Source organism: Garra rufa, chromosome 12 (genome assembly GCF_049309525.1).
Source record: "Garra rufa chromosome 12, GarRuf1.0, whole genome shotgun sequence".
NCBI lineage: Eukaryota > Metazoa > Chordata > Actinopteri > Cypriniformes > Cyprinidae > Garra > Garra rufa.
In genome coordinates, this window is record NC_133372.1 from 34,296,820 (window position 1) to 34,307,755 (window position 10,936).

At 36.8% G+C, this 10,936-nt stretch overlaps 1 protein-coding gene across 2 annotated transcripts in view; it reads left to right on the forward strand.

The window, feature by feature from the left end:
• rad18 (RAD18 E3 ubiquitin protein ligase) overlaps positions 1 to 10,651 on the forward strand; it is a 66,566-nt gene extending 55,915 nt beyond the window's left edge. For both annotated transcript variants that reach the window (XM_073852392.1, XM_073852393.1), the window contains exons 12-13: positions 250 to 296; positions 10,436 to 10,651. In XM_073852392.1, coding sequence (XP_073708493.1) covers positions 250 to 274 — 25 coding nt within the window. In that variant the 3' untranslated portion in view covers positions 275 to 296; positions 10,436 to 10,651. The remainder of the gene's footprint in view (positions 1 to 249; positions 297 to 10,435) is intronic.
• The last annotated feature ends 285 nt before the right edge of the window (positions 10,652 to 10,936 follow it).

Here is a 10,936-nt window from a genome sequence, read left to right on the forward strand (position 1 = left end):
TGTATTATAAACACATTATGCCTTGAAAGGCTTTTTTACCAAAATATGTTTTTCACCTAGCAGGTGAGTTTATATTAATGTATCTGACAAAGTGCAAGTCATTTTTTATGTTGTTTGTAATGGCATTCCTCCAGTCCAAAGTGTTTTGTAAGAGACCTGTAATAGACTAACCCATGCTGAATCTTGACAAATATTTTACATATTACATATTAAATATTAACAGCTTTCTCTCTTTGTCTTTTACTTCAGCTCCATCTCAGATATTTTCTGTTGAAGACCTGGCAGCAGCTACTCAAGTAAGTAGCTCTTCACATACAAAAAGATGACATACACAATTACAAAATGTTATATCATAATATCTGCAGTGTTGGGGAAAGTTACTTTTAAAGGTAATGCATTGCAATATTGAGTTACTCCCTAAAAAAGTAACTAATTACGTTACTTGCAAATGTGAAAGCCATTTCACACTAAAAGCCTCAGGCTTAGAGAAAAGTACATTCACGTCTGTACAGTAGACCACAGAAGAAAAAATGTCAACTCTTCAGCAATAAAAAAAGGAAAACAAATGTTAGATTATCTTGAGTAATTTTTGCTTATGTATGTTTGAATCATTGAAGGTCGGCAGCAAAGACATTGGTTAATAATACATAAAGGATATTTGCATTATTTAACACATTTAATTATTGCAGGTTTGTGTCATATTCTTAGTTGAATTTGTTCATTTGAGGTTTTGTTCATTTTGAGGAATACTGTATCTGTCTTTTTAGTGAGTCAGATGAATTAATGCATGTTCACATTTATTCTAGAACTAAAGTAACATCTTACTCACAATTTCTACAACATGGGGACAGGAGAGCTTTTAATCAATAAATGGGGAAAAAAAACTTATTTAAAAATGTTACTTATTTGAAAAAGTGACTTAGATTTTTTTTTTGTCCTTTAAAAAGTAATGTGTTATTTTACTAGTTACTTGGAAAAAGTAATATTACGTAACTTGCATTATTTGTAATGCGTTACCCCCAACACTGAATATCTGACTCAAACAGTTGTTGTTTTTTCAAATTTTGCTTTTATTTAAATTTGATGTATTTCCTTTGTTTCATTTTGTTTAAATGATTCATGATTATTAATTTAAAGTGAACCCTGGGTATTAAGACTTAAAGGTGCCATAGAATGGAAAACTGTGTTTACCTTGGCATAGTTAAATAATAACAGTTCAGTACATGGACGTGACATACCATGAGTCTCAAACACCATCGTTTCCTCCTTCTTATATAAATCTAGTGTTTGCAAAAGACCACCGAAAAATAGGTCAATTCCTACATAACACCGACTGTTACGCAATAGTCCTGATCGTTAATAGTTACGCCCCCAACATTTGCATCGCCCAATCATCGGTAACGTCAGCACATCAGTAAAACAAGGCAAGCCACTGAAGGGACACGTTTAGCTTAATGCTAGCACTAGCCTGTTACATTGCAGTTCAAAAGATTTCACTAACCACATAAACAGAGAGATGACTGTGCTGATGATGGTGAATGATGGAGAAATAACTGCCTGATGATGGCGAATGATTTACAGATCCCGAGTATCACTGACAAGCAGCTGAACTTGTGTGGTAAGCACTCCCTCTGCATTATAACTTTACACAGAGCACATGCATCACAGTAATGTAATGAGAGTAAAATGTCGGTGATTCAAAACGGCAGATTCAACAAACCACACATTAAATGCGGCTAGAGCTCCTAATGAAATATATATTTTTATCAATGTTCCAGCTATAGAGATGAGCAGCTCTGTGAAACAGCCAATCCGAGCAGAGCTCATTAATATTCATGAAGCTTCCAAATAAGGCAATAACAGAGCATTTCATTCTAGGGACAAATCCTAGGGTTGTAAATGGACCTGTAAAACCGTTTCTGGAGATTTTTTGCCCTTTCCTATGCCATATTAGCCTGGCGAGCCAGACTTACATCAAGATGTTTAGTCTGGAAACTCTCCATAGACGCGGCTTACTCCGAGGGGCGGGATAAACGGTTGTCTCTCAAAATCCCTATGCACGCAATAGGATAGCGCTTCAACCAATCAGAGCAACGAAGAAGGTGACGTAGTTGGTATAATTGGTATATTAAGCTTTTTCCGTATCCAGTCGGCAAAACTCCAAACACATCTTCCTTTTTTAAAAATGACTTAAGTGCCGTTCTTTGCTCGTTTCTTAAAGAAAAACTTAACTCCAAGTCCTCCAGAGTCGCGGCCAAAGCCGATTCGAAAGACCGCTGTTCGACAGCTGCAGCCGCCATTCTTTGTTTTTCAAGTGGCAGCCGTCGCAACTCTGTCGTCATATGTTAAGCCCGCCCCGCCTACTCTATACGCGTTGTGATTGGCCTGACCCAATTTGGGTTTTTGCAGCTAGAAGGTCTATTGAGAGTGTCTAGACCCACCTGGCTGCAAAATAATTTTTGCTGCCGCTAGGGTGCGTCTAGATTTCTAGGCTAATGCCATATACCTTCTATGTAGATATCAGAGAACAATTTTAAATATTGTATACATGCATTCTATGGTACCTTTAATATATTATAAATTGTCTCTTACTGAAATATGTAGCAGAAAACCAATGAAAGACTACATTATATTAAGCCAAACCAGTCTTAATACCCAGGGTTACCTTTAAATGGTCAACATGACTCTGCACAAATCGCCTTTGCATGTCATTTCTAATATTTCCATTCATTTCTCTTCAAAATGTCATAATGTAATTTTTGTTTTGCTTTTATTTTTTATTTATTAATTTAACTAAATTTCCTTTGTAGATAGTGTGACACATGCAACTGTTCAGATGTAAATCCTGGGGGAAAAACAATAAAAAAATCATGGTTTCCACAAAGATTTTCAGCAGCACCGCTGCTTTCAGCATTGGTCAAAAACAGCATATTATAATGATTTCTGATGGATCATATGAAATGAAAACTGAAGTAATGGCTGCTGTAAATTTAGCTTTGCCATCACAGAAATTAAATCATCCCAATCCTGTCCGTCTCGCTCTCTCTCACTTTGCTTCCTGTGTAATTACTTTCCTATCATAATAAAGACAAAAAAGAAGAAAAAAGGGGCAATATCATGTCTCATGTTTTTGATAAATATTTAATTAACCATTATTTCGTTTCACTCATCCAGCGCTGATTTTCCCATGTTAATTTTTTGCTACGTTCAGCAATAAACATGCGGTCTATTCTTTGACAGGATGTTGTTCCACAAAAATGCCCGCATCCACAGTCATCTACTGAAGGCTTAGAGTCTAGCTAGTTGTTATTGGCTCGGATTGTATCCCTATAGTTCCAGCACATCTGGAGTGCGTAAGGCCGCCTTTCAGTGAGGGATTGCTCTTCTTTGATGAAGCAGTGCCCCCCACTTTGAGCCACTCACTGGGGGATAAGACTCTCAGGCAGTAGCTGATTTCTTTCCAATTGGTTTTTTGTCTTGAGTCCACATACACCCACTATTACCCTAGATGTGGTATGGGAAATCACACTTGTGGGATAGTGTTATGTCAAAAATGATATCAAGACTCTGTTTTCATGATGAAATTAAGTATCTGTTTCTTTTCACTGTTTATAAAAATTCTTTAGCCTAATTATTTCAGCCAGCGCCCTTGACTTTAAAATATCTCTGTTAGTATTAATCCATGTAGACGTCACCTAATAGAAGGTCAGTAAATCGTAGTGTGCTTTTAAATCCAGTTTTCTTATAACTACCATTTATAAAGGCTTAGCAGACTTTTGTCCTGGAATTTAACCAACATCTGACCACATGCATTGGTTATGATGAGAGATGCTGTCAGAACTTTGTACTATAATAGTCAGGTTTTTATTAATAAAATGGAGGAAATTTAAAAGCCAACCTTTCTATTTCAAATCCATTTATGCATAAAATACTGCTTGTGGAGCTTATCAACATGCATGTCAGAAAAAGCTTGCTAACAGGGAACAAGAACATTTAAAAGCCTTTTATCTAATGTCCTCATTCATAATCATGAGGGTCGCCCTATTTTGTTTGAGATTAGGTAGTTTATAAAAGTTAATTGTATGCAGTAGGTTTGTTTTACATATTAATCAAAGTTAAATGAACATATTAACACTTTGGCTTGACTTTGTACTGCGTAAATGGACAAATACTGTACAGCTGCTTTAGTAAGGTTAAGAAAGCAGTCACATTTCAAACACGCATGTCACAGACTTTTGAACTGCTATCTATCTGATCTATTCCTGACATAAGCAGTAGCAGAAACTGTGTGTGATTAATGTTCCGGAGATCCCGGAGTTTCTTTCAGAAACTTTTCTGTCTTAGCCAGAACAGAACTGTCATCTTACTGGTGAAGTGAATTCTCAGCACTCTGTCATCTTCCAGAGGTAGACCAGGGTTGAATTCCAATTCACATACTACTTCTAAGTACCGAAAATATTTATTGCACTGACGATAATAAAATACTTTATAAAACTGCATCTAAGAGCGGCTCAAACCAGTACTATTCGATTTTTAAAGGGATTTTAGGCCAGTATTACCCTAAAATGCATGCTTACCAAAAATATTTGAGGGTTTAAAGGATTAGTTCACTTCCAGAATAAAAAGTTCCTGGTAAGTTACTCACCCCCATGTTATCCAAGATGTCTTTCTTTCTTCAGTCGAAAAGGTTTTTGAGGAAAACATTCCAGGGTTTATTTTTCCCATATAGTGGACTTCAATGGGAGCCAACCGGTTGAACGTCCAAATTGCAGTTTCAATGCAGCTTCAAAGGGCTCTACAGAGATCCCAGCTGTGGAATAAGGGTCTTATTTAGCAATTTGGATCTTCAACCCATTGGCTTTCATTGAAGTCCACTATATGGAGAAAAATACTGGAATGTTTTTCTCAGAAACCTTTATTTCTTTTCAACTGAAGAAAGAAAGGCATATTGGATGACATCAGGAAATTTAACTCTGGAAGTAAGCGAATGATTTAAGGTAGATTTAGACACGGATACAAAAGGGAAATGTCAAAATGTGACCCATGCTGGCAAAATGAGTCGGACTGTGCACGGTCTAATTTTGAGCTACAAGCAAAAGAAGTAAAACTTCTGGTTGAATTTAAGGTTTTCACAAAAATTAGTTCATTAAACCCTCTTCTAGTAATCCCAATGCTCCAAATAGTAATTAAACATCTGAAATGATTTATTTGTACATTTTCTTAAAGGAGTACCTTTTTCTCTGCTCACTTCTGGACGACTGCTGCTGCTTCTCACCACAAGTTGTAGGTCTATTGTTGCAAAGCGCAGCATTCCAGCTTATTCCAGAATATTAATATCGAATTCTCTATGACATTAGTCCAAACCAGTGAAATATGATTTTCAAACCCATGCTGATGAAAACAAAATGATTGCGCTGACTGACATTTGCAAAGCGTGTAAGACACGCCTCTTAGAGAGCGTACTCCCTATGAAGTACATTATTGCGAAATATGTCTTGGCGAGATTCACACAAACATAATCCATTACGTTTTAAATAAACGTTTAGTCAATATCAGATGTGTTACATTATATAAGAGCCATGCATTACAGTAGGTCTTAATATAGATCTGTCTCAATGTTAATCAAACGTTAAAAGAAAAGACTGAATCACTCACTGCTCTTTATTAAACTACTGTTTATTTGCATCTACTTTTAATAACAAAGATAAAATAAAGTTATATTGTGATTTAATAATATAGTAATTATTATTAAAAAAAAGAATTTGAGAAAAAATTGGATCTTTGCTTAGTGATTTACTTTGGAAACTTTCGTCAAGTTATATATCATTTTGAAGGTATTTAAATGGAAAACGTGAAAATGAAAATAACTCCTTTTTGAAAATTTGCTCATTCAGATTTTGCCAGCACGCTCACAAATGGTTGATTAATTAGCTGACAAATCACTATACAACTCCATGATCCTTAGTCAGAATTTATAAATGATCTCTGGCATATTTTTACAATAAACCTATTTTTCTTCCTTCAAAATGTAAGAATGTATCTTAAACTTTGAAGCTAATAATGAAAGGCTTGCGCATCAAGGTCTCAGCTGTTTCAATTTTCCCTCAGAAGTGAAATGTTATCTCATAGGCGGTTTCTTACAGGCTGTTCCCAAACACAGGAATGTTCAAAGATTTTCTGTGCTTCCAAAATAGATCAGCCTTTTAACGCCCTCCTCATTGTTTACGAAACACAAAAATCCCTATACTCGATCTCTGTTTGGTTAAACCTTCATCAAGACATACGGCTGCCTTTGTGTCCCAGGCGACGTCATTCGTTCTCCTTTTGAACTGGCTGCTTTGGGAGCCATAAGCAAGCGCTCAGTGTCACTCACTGTTTCTCCAGTGCTTTGTGTGATTTATGAACCAGGGGACTGAAAGGGCTGATTTGTTTGTGTTTTTCTCATTAAGCATATGGATCAAATAATTCTTATGAATAAAATATTTCTTCTGTGGCTCTTAGAAGGCTTATCTGCAGGCCTTCAGCTCCCGCTTAATTGTTATACAATAAATCTCTTTTCAAAGCCATAAAGAAGGGAGCAAGCATGTGGAAGGAAAACAGTACTGGTTTATTTGAGTAGCACCAAATCCCACACACATTCTCCTCTCAAAGTACAAATGAGCCATTTTCCATAGCTCTGGGGTCCAAGACCTTTTTTCAGGCCAAGGACCCCCCTTGGTGGGTAGTGCAATTGAAGCAGGAACTCATTACATATTGTTTATATTGTACTCTAATAAGCCTTAATATGCATTTAGTATCGTAATCATGTATTGGCACTATCACTCAGATTTTTAACATTTTTACATTTGTAATTTATTAACTTGTGCCTGCGCTTTAGATCTAAACATTTAAAGCACACCTGAATGATCTTGTTCAACATGCGACCTTGTACCATCACTTTTCACATTATTCATTTACAATCAACATTGCACTTTGTACTCATCTGTGTGACCATATGCAGCGTTCACTCTTATTTTTTTTAATGGACTATTTCTGTCCCTTACAAAGTAAAACCTCTCTGAGAAGCAGTGGCTGTGATATTTATATATGTACATTTGAGACAAAAACTGTCCATATTTGCAGTTTCTTTTAACAGTGAAGGCCCTTGTCAGGTATTGGGTTGTATTCAAGCTGTGAATCCATCTTAAATTTCCTCCGTTTCAGGCGAGGCGAATCAATTAGTTCTGTTTATTAAGCGCTGATCTGGAAAATATTAGGATCATAGGATGTTTGGATAAGCCGTTACAAATGTCACGTTAATAATACTGATTCATAAGCCAGAATCTGCGAAGGAACCATTGTATTATCAGCGTTCTCTGCTGATTTGTTCAGCACATCCTGAGGGTCGCATTTTGGCGTCTTTAGCTAGTATAACAAAAACATCTGCTTCAGTCCTCTTGGTCCCTTACAGGAGCCCTTGGCTGTGAGATTTTTGCTGCATCTGTTATTAAGCACTGGATGATCTGCCAGAAAAGACATCTCTTTCACAGTTTGAATTCATCGGTAGTCATCATCTCTGGATGATTGCCTCACCTTTGCACCCATTGCAATTTATCATTCAGATTTTATATTTGAGTAGCTGAGTAGTTGGGAATTGGATTGGAAACAGCTCAAGCTGGGATTGAAACTTGGTTCAGGTGGCTGCATGGCTATCAGCTCTTACATTTGACTGCTCTTTTAAATGCAGCATGTATAAGAACACAAATAAAGATATTTTTGATAAAATCCAAGAGCTTTCTTACCCTGCATAGACTGCAACATAACTTCCAAGTTCAAGTCCCAGAAAGGTAGTAAGGACATTGTTAAAATAGTCCATGTTACTTTAGTGGTTGAACCGTAATTTTGTTAGCTACTTGTGCGCAGAGAAAAGTGACATGGAAGAGAAGAAATTGTTGAATAAAGTCAACAATTTTTGTTTTCCTTGCTGGCCTTTTTGGGCTTTGAATGTGTCAGTTGCATTCCTGCCTATGCAGGTTCAGAAAGCTCAAATAAAGCAATAATTGATGCCTCCACTTGCAGTATCCCTGCAGATCCCTGTTTTAAGATTTTGTGGTTTGTATTTCACTTTGAACTAGTTTCAACTTTAAATAGTTTCTGGCTAAAGAAGAAAATTCTTGGGGCATAACAAAATGTAGATTTCTACTATTTTGAGGTTTTGCTTTAACTCCACATTTGGATTTAACTTCTTAAGTGCCCCTTTGAAATTCCTTTGTTCTGTTGTAGAAAAGAAAAAAAGAATAGAAAAAGAACATCAGTGTTTGCGAGTTTTCAAAGAATGTGTTATCTAAGATGATTTGACCTTATGGAGAGGAATTGGATATTGTGCAGACAAGACATGATATTAGCCAGAAAGGACCAAGAGAAATAGGCAAAAAAACTTAATTTCCAGTAACTGAGACGCTGCACATACCAACTGGAAAACTAATGCAGACGAGTCCTTCTAAATAATAAAAGCACGTCCTTGAAAAGCAGAGGATTTACAACCCTCAGAAATACTAGTCACACTGTGACATTGGACTTCATCCATAATATTTGTTTGCGAAAAGACGTTTGTCTGCAGACTCAGAAGGAGCTTATGACTATTAGGCCCTATGGCAACAGCAGTCAGTGATGTGAATTAACACTTGCCGAGGACCCAGTGCATGTAAAACCAAAAGAATATTAAACCATTTTAATATTTTTTTACTTGAGTAACAGGGTTAAGTTTAACGAATGCAGTCAGCACTACAGTTTGTGTAAAAGTGGGAATTTTAAAGGATTAGTTCACTTCCACTCACCCACATGTCAACCAAGATGTTCATGTCTTTCCTCCTTCAGTTGAAATAAAAAAAAATTCAGGATTTTTCTCCATATAGTGTACTTTTAATGGGGATCAACAGGTTGAAGGTCCAAATTGTAGCTTTAAAGAGCTCTACACAATCCCAGCCGAGGAAGGGTTTTATCTAGTGAAACGATCCATCATTTTCTGAAAAAATAAAAATGTATATACTTTTTAACCTGGGAAAGGTCACACGTGATGTAGTCACTAAGTACCAACCCGGTGTTAGGGTTAGGGTTAGCGAACGTGCGAAGAAAGTCAAACGGCCATTAATAAAAAGGGTGAAACAACAATGTCGGACGATTATGAAGTTGGAGGAGAAAATAAGATGGAGTATTTTGCCCTACCCTACCTTTTTGAACCAAAGTACATAACCGCGTGTGACCTTTCCAATGTGATTGCGTAATGCGTGAAGTTGTGGACACACATCGCAAGGCTAGTGCAAGACGACCATTTGTGGTTAAAAAAATGACCAATTGTTTCACTCGATAAGATCCTTATTCCTCTTCTGGGAATGTGTAGAGCCCTTTGAAGCTGCATTAAAAAACTCAATTTGGACCTTCAACCCACTGATCCCCATTGAAGTCCACTATAAATCCTGGAATGTTTTCCTCAAAGATCTTCATTTCTTTTCAACTGAAGAAAGAAAGACATGAACATCTTGGATGACATGGGCGGTGAGTACATTTTCAGGAAGTTTTTATTCTGGAATATAACTAATCCTTTAATGATATTATTCACTTATTCTCTTCTTCCCATGTCATAATGTCCAAATGATTTTACTTCGTAATTGACCTCAATTTTAAGAAATGTTACTTTTTTTAATGCTTTAACAGGGTTGTACAAAATGTATTCTAAAACTAATTTATTTAGATCTATTGAACTGCAAACAGCTTACTCATGGTGTAAATTTTCTTAGGAGATTAATGTAATTTTCTCTGTTTCAGCACCCTGTGCATAAAGCAGTCAAGCAGACAGAGAAATGGAGAGACACGTCTGACTGATTTTAGAAAGAAATACAAAAAGTTGTAGCGTGGGTGTTGAACATTGGTGTGTATTACAAGGACACGCTTGACAGCAAAACAAGTCAGACCTAAACACAAATTGAAGACAAACTGGCTAAATTAACAAGGGGCTCAGTGAATGATTGTCTGAGTGTGAGCTCCGGAGAGGAAATGGCTTTAGTCTATTGCGATTTTTGCAGACTCCGGCATCTCTGTGGACACCATGCTGCTGCTCCAATAATGAATTTAGTTATTCAATCATCATTAGTCTTAGAGCTGTTGTTGTTCCCTACATGTTTTAAAAATGATAATCAAAAGGCTTCCATAGAGAACCAAATGGATGCTGTTTGTGTAATGTGTCGTGAAGTGCAACTGAAAGTGTAAAAGAGTTTTTACGGCCTGCATTATTCTCCATAATGATTATGCAATAAAAGTCCATTCGGGAGCGAGATCAGCACCTCAGCTGTTTTGTAACACTCGTTTTTTGTTCGATTATCTCTTTATGCTCAATTTAACCTGAGCCTTGCTGACGGGAAAACGGACCCTTTTCAACCCTGTGAAATTTTCTCTCTAGACACGGCGAGCGAGTTCTCCTCTCCAGAAGCCCGGAGCAGCCAGTTACAAAGAGAGGTCTCCACTCCCATAGGGAAGATGCTTGAAGACCCTGTGATGAGACATCCCCAGTTCATTATGTAACAAGAGTATCAGTTTTGAGGTTTTGCAGAGCTGAATGTGTGGTCTAAATGTCTGATCCAGTTTTCAACATATTATGTACACAAGTTTTTTTTATCCTTTCAGTATTATGTTTTCTCCAATAAAACAGAAAACACAACTTTTTAATGGGATGTATGTAATTCATTCATAATTTCATATGGTGCTACTTACATTCTGTTAGAATTCCCGATCTTTTCTGTAGTTGCTCAACTGATGCAGGACTCTACAGAAGCATGCTGTTTGAAATCTGCCATCTCTGCTCCTGAGTGACTAATTACATTGGAGTTGGAAGAAAAGGACATCAGGAGACTACTGTCCCAGACCCCTCACTGGCAACTATCCTATGGCATGAAAGAAGGCA